Raw genomic sequence first — 15,632 nt, 5'->3', positions numbered from 1 at the left:
TCCAAACTGCGTTTAAGCGCGTCAGTTTTGTATAGAGCTCGGTTTTTACACAGTGTAAATGTAACATGATGTCGACACGGTTTGCTGTGTCAGCATGGCTTTTGAAATGATGCGTATATCAAGCGTCCATAACTGTATTCAAATGTTTTTGTGCGCTCACATGCGCAATCACAACCGCAGGGAAAGAGGTGCATCAGCAACGCCACCGTTCCTCCTCCCTGCCTCTGCCTCTATGAGGGATTTAAAGTTCGACAAGCGGAAGATATTTGCTCTCAGACTTTGTAGAGACGCCAGTCGCTTTATCACTGCGTATCCTCTGCTGGCAGGAGTTATCCGAACTATTCTCTAATAGACTTACCAAAATATTCATTAGCTACAGTTACAGCTGCTATCTAGGTACATTTATAGTCACACTTCCGCCTGAAATCTAATGCAATGATACACATGTATATTTTCCTTTTAAAGATGTCCATCATATTTCAGACCCTGGGAGAATTCACTGAAGGTAAGATATCTTTATATTTTTTTACTTTATAAGACAATAAGATATTTCACAATAATATCTTTTGTGATGTTTTTGTTTATAATGCAAAAATATTTTCCTGAGCAGAACGGGGAACATCAGTTTTATAGTCGTGATTTTGTTTATCTTTGCCATGCAATGAGCTTTTCCTCCAGAGCATCTTAATGATTTGAACGTGTACACTGTAAAACTTTGCTGTAATTTCGCAGCAGGTTTGCCAGTAACAAACTGTAGATTGAATGTACAATTTTGTTTTAAGCATAAACTTACTTAGTTTATATATTTTTCTTTCATAAAACAAGACTAAATATCTTGGGTCACTTTTCTTGTTATGTAAATGTATCATAATTTAAGTTTTAAATATTTTTACAGAAAACAAGAGAATAATGCTTAGGAAGAATGCCATTTTTTGTTTTTGATTAAAGTAATGTAAAACAGTACTATTGGAAAGTACATTAAGTAGTAATTAAATCTACAGTAAGTTACTGGCAAACCTGCTGCAAAAACTACAGCAAAGTTTTACAGTGTAGGCTATATGTTAAAGCTGTTCTCGTTTTGTGTGCTATCGATCAGTTCTTTATTGCGGCGTTTGAGTCACAAAACCTCGTTGCCTTTGAAAAGGTGTCATGTACTGGCAAATGAGCATAGAGTCCAACTAAAAAAATAGTTTTTTACTCAATGGTTTACTCAGCAAAAGAGTGTGTTTACTATCAAAATTGTTCACTATTCATCATGTCCTTTAAGCATTTGAAACAGTCTTTTTGAACAATCTTAACAGTAGCCCAGTGACTAATGACTGAGTGCAAGCTCTCCAGCTGTGACAGTGCCCTAATGTGACCTTTAAACACAAGGCAATTACCTTTGGGTGATTGTTCCACTCTGGAGGCAATACAGATGATAGTCTGATACTCAGGCTATGTCAGTAAAGATAATGGCCTGATTATAAATTTGTATTCACATATTTTATAAAAGCAAAGAGACCTGAACACATTTGGCTGTCCAGTGGCGACTTGACAAGACTTGGATTTGGTACTACACACACATAGCATTTACATGTCAATATAAGAACAATGTTTTCCTCGCACAAATTGGAACACGGTACAGCTACATCAGTGGTTCCCAACCTTTTTTCCTTGGGGCCCCCCACGTACATATATAACAATCGGAGCCCCCCCAAACCTCATGTGTGTGTGTGTGTGTGTGTGTGTGTGCGTGTGTGTGTGTGTGTGTGTGTGTGTGTGTACACACATAATTGCTACTCAAACACACATATATAGATAGTAAATATAAATAAAGTAAATGAAATAATTGAATAATAAATTAAATGAAATGGTTAAATATGAGTAATATAAAAGATTTTAATTACATTTTTACTTGAGTACTCAAATACATTTTCAGGTGATTTTTCAGGTTGTTTCAGTCTATTTTCAGGTTTTTGTATGAACATACAGAGTATACTGAACGTTATGAAAGAACTGTTAAACATTAACATTGCTGTACTTGCATAACAAGATGGGCTACTGTCAATTACTGCGTATTTTTACAAGGTGTCTTTTCATTTTGCTTGGTTTCATGCTGTCGTTTACCAATTTTTCACCACAGAACACATTCTGGCCTAGACTTGTCTTGTCCTTCAATAAAACTTAAATTTACGTAGGTTTTGTCATAGCGTCTAAACTTTTTCCTTTATTTCTGACGAAGAATCACCGCATTTACGTTTCTCTGCTATTTTTCCTTTGGATTTTTATGTTAAAACGAACTTTGACGCCTGACAGAGGACGTTTCTCATGTGAGTCTCATAGTGAGAACAGCCAATGACAGTGCTTCTGGCTACCGCGAAGCCCAGTGTGAATGCCAATGGAGCCGGAAAATTTGAAATTATTATTTTATACAAGATATAACTATTTTTGACTGCATTATCTTGGCATTGTAAGCACATGATTTTTTTAAAACATACAAAAATATTTTTATTTAAAATGATTAGTGGAACATTTATGCCGCTATATTTAACCTCAAAGCATGTCAGCTCCCGCGCCCCTCATGTGAACTCTGGCGCTCCCCTAAGGGGGTCGCGGACCCCAGGTTGGGAACCACTGAGCTACATGATGCTTTCCAGGGCATAGCAATGCAGTTGTGTATTGATGACTGTTGAGTCACAGTCTGGGTATGTTACAACTTTTGAGTCAGTCTCTGGGTCTATAAAGAACAAATATTGAACGTTTAAATCTGTTTAAAGTAAGATTTTCCACAGTCTCACACATATGACTATTTTCCATAACCATGCATGGCTTGGAATCAGTTTCTTATTTGCTTGGACATGTCTCAGTCTGTCACAGTCTAATGTAAATGAACTCAGCTCTAGATTCGCTAACATTAAACAGTGTGCTACTTCATATCTCTATAGTGGTTTAAGGCATCAAATATATTGTTTCTTAAACATGCAGACATCATAACTTGTGTCCTAAATTAATTTTGTTGACATTTTGAGTTAAAGAAATAGTAAAATCTTCGAATGTATTTTATCTTTAGATAAGGTAAGTTTTATTTTAAGGGACCTCTCTTAAAAAATGTCGCAGTTATAGATTGAAACGTTCCCGGAAAAGCTTTAAAGAGGTTTATGTGTGTGAAACTGGAAAACGTGTGTGAGAGGAAAGAATGATGATGGCAGTTGTGCTGCATGGAAAATAAAACTTCGCTCTAGTTCTGAGGCCACAGGATACTGATGATGCAGCTCATTTGCTGCTGTGATATGCCTGCCAATGTTTTGATTCTTCGGAATGCTTTGAATCTTTTGGAACTCTTAATGGGGACTTATAAGGTTACTTTTTAAATGTTTACTCTCAGGCTCTGCCTCCAGCTACAATGACAATAATGAAGTGCATGAGGAGGAGACTTACTATACCCCCGAGTTAGATTACAAACGTAAGTATTGAAAATGACCCACAAACTGCTTAATAGTTAGTAGTGAAATATAAGTTTCAAAAATATGTAACTTTTTTCTTTACCATCAGATCCACAGTGGTGTCACATACTTAAACTGTCTCATGGGGAGGTATCTTGCTCTTCCCCCCGAGGTGGACGCCACCATAGCACACTTGGAACTCGCTGTTCGCTCTCCTGTGATCGAGGATATAAACTATTAGGACGCTCATCTGTCCAATGCATGCCCATCCGCCGCTGGTCTGGAACTGCTGTCTGCCGGAGTAAGTGCACTTAAATCAAATAAAAGGTGTCTCAGACGCTAGCCCATTCATTTATAAAAGCCATGTAATTTACCAGGTGCTGCAGAGTACTAAACAAAATCTATCCTTACATGAACCATGTGTTTTCCTGTGTATATTATGTCTGAATCTATTAGGGGTGCGTTGCCACGTTTTGCCTCTGGTTGACCATGGTACGTACAGTTGTACCCGTGGCTTTGTGGTAGACTCCAGGTGCGACTACACCTGCTTTGAAGGCTACCAGATTGAGGGAGATCAGTATCGTATATGCCAAGAAGAGGGAAAATGGAGTGGCACAGAACCCACCTGTACAGGTACAGTAAACAAAAAAGGAGACTAGTCATAAGTAATAATTTTGCAACAGGGTCACATAAGTTTAATGTGGTAATTGTTCAGATCAGTTCCTTCTGTTTTCTCACATAACCCAGAGAGGAAACATTGTAAAATGTCCTAAAAATTGCATTGTTTCAGATCATGACCCACCCAAACTGAAATGTCCTTTGTCCAGAGTGAAGATAGCAGAAACTGGAAAGCTAACTGCCACAGTGTCCTGGGAACGCCCTGTTGCTAAGGATACTGCTGACAGATCGCCGCAGTATGTTCGCCATATTTTTCCAAAAGCCACTCTGGTCTGTGTATGTCAAAACAGCAACTTATATTTTTTATCATTTCTTATTAGGGTCTTGAGAAATGGACTAGAATCTGGATCAGACTTTCCAGAAGGAATCCATGTTATTCGATATAAAGCCTACGACCAGGCACGCAACACAGCAACCTGCAATTTTACAGTGCATGTTGAAGGTATAGCTTAAATAAACACTGACGAATGCATATACAGCCGCAAAAAATTAGGAGACCATTCCTAATTTTCATTTAATCAGCATTTATGTATTGTGGCCATTCCAGTCCAGTGTCTGTGGATATTCAACAAAATCAAACCTCAGGAGTGACAAAGTCATCCAACAGCAATGTGAAAGACTGACAGCATGACAAGACACATGAAAACTGAGATTATAAAAAATGTTTCCTAAATACATGTACAGACATTACCGTTGTATTGCTTTAAAGTGAATATGAACTTGAATTCTTTGCAGTATTTGAGGTCTGAAAAAATACAGAGCATCTTATATTTTGACCTGCTTCTCCAGTTTTCATTTTCTGCAAATAAATGGAAATAGAAATAATATTTTTATTTAAAATTTGGGAGAAATATTGTTCACAGAATGAAACAAAAACGATAATCTTACTTAAACACATACCTATAAATAGTAAATTCAGAAAAACAATTTTGAAATGGTCTTTTTAATATTTTTCTGTTGCTATATTGTTTCACAGTATTTAACATCCTTTATACTGTGGCAACATTCTTAAACGAACCTTTTCTTGCCTTCAGTGAGACGATGTCCAAAGTTAAAACCTCCTCTGCATGGCTATCTGACCTGCTCATCTGATGACAATAATTATGGGGCTGTATGTGAAAATCACTGTGAACCTGGATATGAGAGGATGGGGTTTGCAACTCGCGTCTGTCAGCTCAACCGTAGCTGGTCTGATGAAGCAGCTGAGTGTGTTTGTGAGTATCAGTTGTGTATTATTTAACTGAAATAATTTATAAAAATATCAGCGTTAAAATATTTTTTTGTATACAGATATGGCCATTATATTATGGCTTTTAATTTCAACAGTTTTCTTCTTTTCTAAATGTTGCATGATTTCTTTTGTTACAGCAATGAACATAAAAACAGATGTCAGGTCTGCAGGTGCTCTGCTTGACCAGTTTTATGAAAAAAGACGGCTACTGGTTGTGTCTACTCCATATAATGCTAACCAACGCTACAAGCTTCAAAACGTTTTGCTGCAGGTACATCAGATGATTCCTAACCAACTAAAACAAAAATATCACAAGAAAAACGATTTAGTTGTAACAATGTACACATGTATGATTCTGACACAGAAGGCTGAGTGTGGTCTGGATCTGCGACATGTGACTGTGATCGAGCTGTTAGGAACTCCTCCTCGAGCAGTGGGTCGCATCAAAGAAAAACGACTAGAGTCTGAGGTCGTAGAGGGTCTTAGGTAACTTCCTTTATTGTGTTTACTTGTTAAATACTTTGCAGTTGTGATACTGGCAGATGACAACTGCAATGTTACAAACACATGGTCAAGTTCCAGCATATTGACTAATTTCTAATCAAGACCAGACCTTATTTTGATAAATCCCATATGATGATCTTTAGAAAAAAGATGTACGACTCTGCTGTTTATGTGTGTTTCTAATTTAAATGTAAAAAAATAAACAATTGTTTTTTTTACAGACAGGCACTTTATATCTCTACAGCATATTTCACTATGGTGCTGGTAGACGAATATGGTGTGGATCGGGAGCGCTTTGTTAACCCTACCACCTCAGATGAACTGTATACGTACATAGAGGAGTATCTCCTTACAGAAGAGCAACGGGAGAGACTGGAGATGAACAGAGACTTCTGTGACTAACTTATCTCAGATCAACTCCAGATCATTTCCCGGTTCTCGGGCATGGTGATGTGGTGGGTGGGGTTTCCTCTATGTGATACTAACTTCCGCTTATTGAGGCAAAAGACATCTCAACTGTACTATGCTTTTAAAACTACACTATAGAGCTGTAGTGTATGCAGAATGTGAATTAGTCTGGTTTTAATCTGCAGGCGGATGGCAAATCTTTAAACAAATATAATTCTAAAACAATCATTCTCAAACATCTGTAATCCAGTAACAGCACACAGTATGGATTGTTTAAAATATTGAATATTTATTGTATGCTAATAATTTTGTGTAGCTCCAACAAGAATGTGCTCACAATGGTAAACTAAGCTACAGCATAATGACAAAATTAACTTTAAAATGAAAATCAAGATGTTATATGGACATATAAAGTTAGTTAACTAAAGCATTTACTGTGGACATACATTTCAAATTATGTTGCATTTAAAAACATCCATTTAGCTACAACAGTTAAAAGAAATAAATACAATTAATATATCCATACTGCCATTTTCCATTTCAGTTTGTCAGAACGTTTGTTAAAATACAAAAGATGTATAACCCTTACAATTCTTTCTTAAAATCTTGAGCGTGTTGTAGAGCAACACATATAAACAGAATGAATCGCCCTTGTCTTTGATCCCTGGCTGGGTGTTATCAGACTAAGTTCTTACTTGCCCCTTCCCATGGATGAGCGCAGTGGAAGTGTGCCCTCTGCCCATGAGTCTGGGTATTGCATCACCTTCTGCCACAGCGAGATCTCCTCCCCTGTTGAGTCTGCCACCCACTCTGACTTTCCTTGCATCACAGTCACTGCAAACATCAGTTTCAGGTTATTTAGTATGCAAAATATACTGAAGTGCTTTTAAATTGAATATACTAGTACATCTAGTGCTGACTCGCAAAAGGCAGATTTTAGCAGGAAACAATTAATATTATTATTAACTTAAAATAAACATTTATTATACTAAGAGCATCTGCTTGAACCTGCTCCCAAGCTGAGACGAACTCCTCCCAGGAAGTCATTGCTGGAGAGAGCCTCTCTGTCCCAGACGGTGAGCTCTAGACACATGTCCTTCAGCTGTTCCAGGCTCAGATCCTTAAACACAAATGTGTGGTCGTAATGTGGGTTTAATGTCTTCTTCACTATCTGAGTCTTCCTCTTTGAATGATTTTTGTTTTTGGATGGCAGCAGATACCTGAGGGATAGAATTATTAGCATGAATAAAAAAATAAAGCTGTCAAAATAAAAGCAGAGGAAATGAAACAGCTGTTTGCAAACCCTTTCACGAAGGAATCACACGTGCGTCCGGATTTCATGGCGCTCAGATTTTTGGCCTCTTTGATCAACACGTGCAGTTCAGAATCCTCCTCCGCTTTGCTCTTTTTACCTTCAGTTGGGTGAAGAGACAATATTTTGATTTGTAAAACTGGAGCTGGGATCTTTCCAATAGATCTACAAACTGGTTTTCTTACTTTTCCTCTTAGGACTCTCTGCATGTGCCGTATTTGCTGTGATATACTTCAGTGAAACCGCCAGTTCTCCTCTGTATTGATCGAAGGGAGATGCTGCTGTGGATGCCTAGGAAGACAAACAGAACGTAACCTTTTAAAGGTTATACTTCATAAAAAAACTTCAGGAACATTAAGCAAAACAGTTATTCCACAGAAGCTTTACCTTTCCTCTGAGTGCCATACATTCTTCATGGCCTGATTCAATGTCATGGTTGTCCATTGGCACCTCCACCTCACCCAGGAAGACATTGTGGCCAAAACGGTCATAGTGCCAAACTGATAGCTGTAGTCTGCGAGTCAGCAGCTGGGTGCGAGTGATAGAATACTAAAGCAAAAGAGAAGAAAAGAAAAGAGACATACAAAATGAGGTAGAACATAACATGGTAAGCAGGAGATTGTTATGCAAGTGCTTTGTGCAGTTTGTACAGTGTTTAAGTGTGCAGTGCACAGTGTTTACTCTTGTTTAAACAGGGCAAACATTAAAACCAATATTTGACATAGTCACTTGGTGATACAGTAACCTATTACAGGTGTCAATGTTATGAAACCAGGTGTTCAGCGGTTTTATTAACTGTTACTAAAGCAGGGAATATACAGAATGCGAAGAAGCTATGGAAATGTGTGGAGAGTGTAATGTAAATATGAACTCAAAAATACTTCCAAAGGACTTTATTCCATACCTTTAGTGTTTCCTTAAAACTGGGGTTGATGGTGTTATGTTTGATAGAGGTTTTCTTCTTGCCCTTGTCTGGGAGGAGGTAAGACTTCACATACCTGCAGGATGTGACCACAGAAGAAAAATGAACATGTGGGTTGAGTTCAGCAACTGTCTCTGACTGATTTTCCCTCTGATCCCAATGGTATGAATCAAGGATGGAAAACAACTCCTACAACAGTCTCCTACGAAGACTCTCTCAGGAAATAACATGGTTTTTGGCTTAAACTGTATGGAGGCACACTTACGGGTTGCATTTCTTTTTTGCTGCATCAGCATAAGCCAGTCCTCTGCATTCATGAACCAGAATAGACAGACTCTGACTGGAATCATTATAGCAGAAAGAGAAGCTAATATCCCCACTCACGTCCACACTGTCATAGTCTCCTGCTTCACTGTATACAGTCATCGTACTGCCCAAAGTCATCTATAAAACCCAGCATATGAGTAAAATATTCAATTTTTTGATTATTATATTAAAAGTATTAGAGGGGTTACCGTTGAGCTTCGCAGACTTCCGTGACCATCACTGCATTTCAGCCTATGTATATTCACCAAATTATCAATATCTTCCTCCTCTTCCTCATCATCCTGATGAAACATATATGTATGTCAGTATAGTCACTATACATTCAAACTTGTATTTTTAACTACATTAAAAGAAATCAACTTACAGCATTGAGACCTGGAACTGACTTGCTCCTGTCTCCCATTGAGGATGCAGTGGTATTTGTTCCATCTTCACGCAAATCAAGGGTGGACGCTGGTTTAATTTCTATAAGGAAGCACACTGGTTTAAAACAAAGAATGAAATGTGTGTAGATGTAATGTACGGTGGGTTGAACCACTGGGACTCGTGTTATTCCAATGTCCAATGAGATCATTTTCCATAGCATCTTGCTTTAAGGGGATAGTTCACCCCACCCGTTCACATCATTTACTCACTCTCATGTCACCTGTGTGACTTTCTATTTTCTTAAGAACACAAAAGATGTTTTGAGAAACGTTGGTAACCTAACAACATTGTCCCGCTTTGACTTCCCTTATATGGCCACAAAACCACTGAGACATTTCTCAAAATATCTTCTTTTGTGTTCCACAGAAGAAAAGGTCATATACAGGTTTTGACAGACATGAGGGTGTATAAATTATAACAGAATTTTGGGTGAACTATCCCTTTAATGGAGGCAAATAAAACTGGCATATATTCCCAAGACTTTACCTGATAGTTTGTGCACTCTTCTGACACTTTTCTTAAAAAGCCCATCCACATCTTGCAGAGAGTCAGGGCAGGCGTTGATGTGATGAATTAAAGACGCCTTATTTTGGATTGAGAATGGTTAAATATGTAAGAGAACAGACACAGATAAACTTATAAACATGATGAAAGAAAAATAAAAACAAACCCTCTCATTGGTCGGGGTGGGGGTTGCAGGGATGTCAGTGTTAACAGGGGCTGCCAGGCTGGAAACAGTGGAGCCTGCTGGACTAATCTTAGCTGTCACTTCCTCTTTTCTATGCAAATCAGATGTTTGCATTACATTTTATATCACTAGTTATGGATTTCTGCATCTCTGACTAAGGTCTTACCTCTGCATCTGGGGGGTATTGTGTGATGATTCAGTCTCAGTGTGGTTGCTGCCCAGACTGGCTATCTCTGCTGATTCTGTTTCACTACGTTGTTGCTCTTGAACATCAAGTCCATCGTTAGGCTCAAGAGGCGAGCTGAGGGAAAAACGGAGGAAGTACACAATAAACCATTTTATGAAAGGGTTTCTACTGTATGAGATCGACCTGTCTGCCCTTTAAAGGGCCATTGTGTGATATTTAGTGGCATCTAGCGGTGAGGTTGCGAATTGCAACCAACGGCTCACTCCACCCCTCTCTTTCACAGCACTAAGATGTCATCAAGTTTCCGCTTCTATGCCGAAGGAGATAACGTATTTACGAAACACGCTCTGTAGAGCAGTTTGTCCGTTTAGAGCTACTGTAGAAACAACTTGGGGCCCGCGGTGTATGTAGATAGAAATAGCTCATTCTAAGGTAATAAAAACGTAACACTTCCTTATGTAAGGTCTTCATACACCTTGGAAGACATAGTTACGTATATTATATTGCATTGCTGTCAATAGATCCTTCAAAAAAATTACACACTGGACCTGTAAATGACGAAAATATATTAAAGAATGGTTGGGAAAAATAAACATTGTAAAGAAAAACATTTTATTGCTTGATTAGTGGAAACATGTGACTGTATTATTAGCGCCCATGATGACACACCTCTTGATTGATAGCGCGACGTCTTTTAGTCTAGGTTTGGGTACAGGCACAGGCTGGCAAGAATTCAAGTCACTGTTGCTTAATAGTAATTCCCCAGCTGTCTCACGCTTGTTACCTGGAACGGAGAGATTCAAAAGAGGGAAGTGGCAACAAAGCAGTGCATAATGATTCAACCCAAAAGACGGACAGCTTTTTGTTAGTCTAGGAAATCAATTAAATTGATTAAGAAATAACATTTAGAAATTAAATTAAACAAGACTAATGCACGTTTTTACACCCCCCTCTCTCTTTCTATCGCTTTCCTTTACATAAAAAGAAAACAGGTTTTTTAACAAATCTACTTCCCACCCACTGCACTCTCTGGCATCTGTCAGGCTTCCTCTACTTACTTCCAGGCCTCTTCCTGAGGGAAACTCGGACTAAATCATGTCCAGGAGCTGCAGAGAAACGGTTAACTCTCTCATCAAAGAACCAGTCTCCAGTGCTCATCTTCAGATCTCTGCAGAAAAAAAAACCATGCAAGTCAAAGTTCTGTTGAACATTAACCTTTTCCATTAAGCAAGGGCCTCATTTTCCAGTTCAATGTGCCTTTTAATAGTAGTGTTTTACATGGCCCGAGGCCCAACAGGGGAAGCTAGGAGGGATGGGGTACACACTCACATCTCCTTAGAACACACTGTGCACACCCATGATCCATTGGGTCGAACAGATTGACATTTTTTGCAGACGTAATGTTTGCATGCCCTGCACTGGCTACTGTTGCGGGACAGAAGGCTCATGGACTCCTGGCAGCGGCCGCAGCTGTGTTCACTGTATTTCCCACTGCTACGCTTGGCACCCTTTCTTCGGATTCCTAAAAATTCTGCTTTCAGCCTCCTAAGAGAAGACAAATGATTGTATGTATTAGATTCCCCAGATTGTATATTTTAACATCCAGTCATATGACATCCATAACTGACAAGGTTTGAAAAAACATACAGAGTATACACTCACCTAAAGGATTATTAGGAACACCTGTTCAATTTCTCATTAATGCAATTATCTAATCAACCAATCACATGGCAGTTGCTTCAATGCATTTAGGGGTGTGGTCCTGGTCAAGACAATCTCCTGAACTCCAAACTGAATGTCAGAATGGGAAAGAAAGGTGATTTAAGCAATTTTGAGCGTGGCATGGTTGTTGGTGCCAGACGGGCCGGTCTGAGTATTTCACAATCTGCTCAGTTACTGGGATTTTCACGCACAACCATTTCTAGGGTTTACAAAGAATGGTGTGAAAAGGGAAAAACATCCAGTATGCAGCAGTCCTGTGGGCGAAAATGCCTTGTTGATGCTAGAGGTCAGAGGAGAATGGGCCGACTGATTCAAGCTGATAGAAGAGCAACTTTGACTGAAATAACCACTCGTTACAACCGAGGTATGCAGCAAAGCATTTGTGAAGCCACAACACGCACAACCTTGAGGCAGATGGGCTACAACAGCAGAAGACCCCACCGGGTACCACTCATCTCCACTACAAATAGGAAAAAGAGGCTACAATTTGCACGAGCTCACCAAAATTGGACAGTTGAAGACTGGAAAAATGTTGCCTGGTCTGATGAGTCTCGATTTCTGTTGAGACATTCAAATGGTAGAGTCAGAATTTGGCGTAAACAGAATGAGAACATGGATCCATCATGCCTTGTTACCACTGTGCAGGCTGGTGGTGGTGGTGTAATGGTGTGGGGGATGTTTTCTTGGCACACTTTAGGCCCCTTAGTGCCAATTGGGCATCGTTTAAATGCCACGGCCTACCTGAGCATTGTTTCTGACCATGTCCATCCCTTTATGACCACCATGTACCCATCCTCTAATGGCTACTTCCAGCAGGATAATGCACCATGTCACAAAGCTCGAATCATTTCAAATTGGTTTCTTGAACATGACAATGAGTTCACTGTACTAGAATGGCCCCCACAGTCACCAGATCTCAACCCGATAGAACATCTTTGGGATGTGGTGGAACGGGAGCTTCGTGCCCTGGATGTGCATCCCACAAATCTCCATCAACTGCAAGATGCTATCCTATCAATATGGGCCAACATTTCTAAAGAATGCTTTCAGCACCTTGTTGAATCAATGCCACGTAGAATTAAGGCAGTTCTGAAGGCGAAAGGGGGTCAAACACCGTATTAGTATGGTGTTCCTAATAATCCTTTAGGTGAGTGTATTTCTTATGTTCAGAAATGTTCAGATCTGATGACTTACAAATGTTTGAAATTAACTATAGGCAAAATGTTTTTTAAATTATAAGTGAAACTAATGGTTGCATTGGACCAGCACATACCGAAACTCCTTTAAGACTGCTGAATAAAATAAATCTAAGATATATTTCATTGGTATGAAATTCTCTGGCCACTGCATAACTAAAATACCCTATCTGTTTTCATAGTTTTGAAAACTGTACTATTTTTCGAAAATGTAAAAAATATAAGTTGGTTTAAACGTTTGACTGGTAAATTGTTAGAATAAGAATCTGTTTTTCTAGTATTTTTCTAACTGGACAAATGCTCGGTGGGGAGCTCACTTCACACGGAGCTCCTCCAAGCGTCTGAGTTCCTCGTCGCGCCGTAGGACATCCAGTATCAGATCTTGCTCCGAGTCTGTCAGGGTGGACACATTGATCTCCATGTTCTGTACCATCCTCAGGTGTCAAATCCTGCTTCTAAGGAACGATAAAACAAACAACTACAGTAAATGGGTCTGATGCATTAAGTCAACATATTATTTCTTATGTCAACATACAGATTATAGAAACTTTCTGACCCACATAAAGCTATGCACTATGCATGAAACACTATAATCACCTGCTGTAATAAGAATATATTAAAGAACTGTGGTAATAAATCTTCATACAAAAACAAGAATGCGTCTACTCAGAGCGAGAAAGGACAAATATATATATAGTGAGTTACACAAATAAGGGAGGCCCTGCTGTTTGTAAAATGGGTAGAGACTTGGATACAGGGCAGAACTGACAAATAGAGGGAGTGACCTTTATTGATGCTTTCGTGACGTGTGGATGTCAGAGATGCTCACACATCCCTGCAGGAGGCGAGTAATTAATATAGACACAAGAACACCCCGAGACATACAGATCAACATGCAAATCTCTCTGTCAGCTAGCAATGCCAATATCACAGCAGGCAAGCGTAGATACTCCCATTTTAGTATCTACCACAAAGAGCTCAGACTGGACATCACAATGCCAAGTTCGAAGTCAATCACAACCTTGTTTAAAAAAGTGTGCTCATTAAGCATAGAAATACTATAAAATTAATATAAATTATTGTGAAGTATTCTTATCATAACAACCAGGGGTCATATTACAAAAACGTCTTAAATGCAATGTTCGAAATGGTTTAAAAATTGAAATCAGGATATTTCTAAAATACACCCCCAGAATTCAAATTAAATCATAATAAATTACAAAACAACCATCTTGAATTGAAGAGCATAAGAAAACCACGTTGTCTAGATTTGCTCTTGGGCAGTTGGGCACAAAAGTGAAAATGTGTCTACGAAGTGAAAAAAATGGAGTGAATGGCCAAAAATAAAGAAACAAAAACAAAACGGTTTGGTGGGAAGACAGGGACAGAGAGCATGAGAACCCTGTTTGGATTTGTTGCTGATGAAAATGAAGGACTGCACATGAATGAAATTTATGTTTTTGGGATTAAACCTAAAGGGCAACAGTGATATGGTAAAGAGTCAAGAGCCATGGAATGCCTTTAGGAAAAATAACATTCAGTCATCTTATCACAAAGAGTTACCGCCCTTTAAAGACACACGACCATGGGTGGAGATCTTTAGCAAACCTAGTTTGTTTTAAATGATGTACTTATAATGATTCTGACTCAATTTGATTTGAATCGAACTGGTGGCAAAGGTGTGAGAAAAGGACATAATATAACATAATATTCAAGCAACCTTCAATTAAAACTGGTTTAGTCCATATCCAACAAAACATGACCCTCCTTGGCAAACTTTTCCTCATTCTTTAAATGTTTGAGGAAAACAGAGAGGATTAAAACAAGTGCGTATGTGAATTGACCTTCCTACAGCAGCTACTGATAAAGGATTTGGAAGATACGTTATGGAAAACACAAAGTTACACAAAATACTTTGTATTATTAACTAAATAGCAAGTGGTCTGTTTTAATATAAAACACAAATATAACAATACAAACTGACGTATAAAAAGGCTAATATTGCTCTTGTTTGTGAAGGCAACAACAGTTAACATTCATGAATATAAAACACAAAATGTTTATTTATTTAAGATAAATAAATGAACACACTGGAGTTTATATGTAATAGAGGAAATGTTAATTAATAGTGAAATAATACAGAAACTTATTAGCTCATAGCAGGGAAGGAAGCATTGTGCTTAAGCGCAATACAAACAAACAGTGCATACAAGTAGAAAGAACTAACGTGTCTCTGTACAACACATTCAGCGGTAAAACACAATCCAAACGTTACAATTCCACTCACATTCACGAGTAATAACTTTAAGACTTACCGGTAGAGCAGGATTTCCCACAACCTTTCACTTGTCCCAACCGTGCAGACTCCCTGACTTTAGGATTTGCCCAGTAAGCTCCCTTAGGAACGTAAGCAAACTTTGCTTCTGCAGCCCTGCGCGTCAGAGACTCGACCACACCGTGGAACAGGTGCGCGTTCGCGATGCGCGCAAACATCAGCGTTTCCTCTTGTGTTGATGTCGATTCTTTAGTTAAATAAATCCATATTTCTTTGCCCTCCAAACCCAGAAAGCAAAGATAATTGACTTAGAGTTGAATCAATGTTAAGA

General features: G+C 38.7%; 2 protein-coding genes across 3 annotated transcripts; one reads left to right on the top strand and one right to left on the bottom strand.

Moving 5' to 3' along the window:
* Positions 1–176: 176 nt before the first annotated feature.
* Positions 177–6,250, top strand: srpx2 (sushi-repeat containing protein X-linked 2). The gene is made up of 10 exons (XM_057349416.1): positions 177–505; positions 3,368–3,445; positions 3,535–3,726; positions 3,882–4,058; positions 4,216–4,339; positions 4,424–4,545; positions 5,138–5,317; positions 5,472–5,605; positions 5,699–5,820; positions 6,060–6,250. The coding sequence occupies exons 1-10, from the start codon at positions 436–438 to the stop codon at positions 6,238–6,240; spliced, it is 1,380 nt and encodes a 459-aa protein (XP_057205399.1). The 5' UTR covers positions 177–435; the 3' UTR covers positions 6,241–6,250.
* A 686-nt stretch (positions 6,251–6,936) lies between these two features.
* On the bottom strand, positions 6,937–15,587 carry sytl4 (synaptotagmin-like 4). Of its 2 annotated transcripts, none has more exons than XM_057349413.1 (17): positions 15,314–15,587; positions 13,344–13,481; positions 11,438–11,653; positions 11,167–11,276; positions 10,778–10,892; positions 10,088–10,222; positions 9,904–10,012; positions 9,720–9,816; positions 9,172–9,272; positions 8,996–9,088; positions 8,746–8,924; positions 8,463–8,556; positions 7,946–8,107; positions 7,744–7,849; positions 7,550–7,658; positions 7,255–7,466; positions 6,937–7,080 (listed from the first exon to the last, which is right to left on the bottom strand). In XM_057349413.1, the coding sequence occupies exons 2-17, from the start codon at positions 13,457–13,459 to the stop codon at positions 6,938–6,940; spliced, it is 2,097 nt and encodes a 698-aa protein (XP_057205396.1). In that variant the 5' UTR covers positions 13,460–13,481; positions 15,314–15,587; the 3' UTR covers position 6,937. The 2 variants fall into 2 exon arrangements, with proteins under 2 accessions (XP_057205396.1, XP_057205395.1); XM_057349412.1 differs by having other exon boundaries at positions 15,342–15,587.
* Positions 15,588–15,632: the final 45 nt, after the last annotated feature.

Source organism: Triplophysa rosa, linkage group LG13, assembly GCF_024868665.1.
Source record: "Triplophysa rosa linkage group LG13, Trosa_1v2, whole genome shotgun sequence".
NCBI classification, from domain to species: domain Eukaryota; kingdom Metazoa; phylum Chordata; class Actinopteri; order Cypriniformes; family Nemacheilidae; genus Triplophysa; species Triplophysa rosa.
Note: the sequence above shows the minus strand (reverse complement) of the source record. Positions and strands in the feature narration are given on the sequence as shown.

Coding starts and splice junctions, on each gene's coding strand:
- sytl4 (XM_057349413.1), bottom strand. CDS start 13,459: ATGGTACAGAACATGGAGATCAATGTGTCCACCCTGACAGACTCGGAG. Junction 9,817..9,903: donor CCACCCCGACCAATGAGAGG/GTTTGTTTTTAT, acceptor ATCCAAAATAAG/GCGTCTTTAATTCATCACAT. Junction 8,108..8,462: donor GTTTTAAGGAAACACTAAAG/GTATGGAATAAA, acceptor CTTTTGCTTTAG/TATTCTATCACTCGCACCCA.
- srpx2 (XM_057349416.1), top strand. CDS start 436: ATGATACACATGTATATTTTCCTTTTAAAGATGTCCATCATATTTCAG. Junction 3,446..3,534: donor CCCCGAGTTAGATTACAAAC/GTAAGTATTGAA, acceptor CTTTACCATCAG/ATCCACAGTGGTGTCACATA. Junction 4,546..5,137: donor TTTTACAGTGCATGTTGAAG/GTATAGCTTAAA, acceptor TCTTGCCTTCAG/TGAGACGATGTCCAAAGTTA.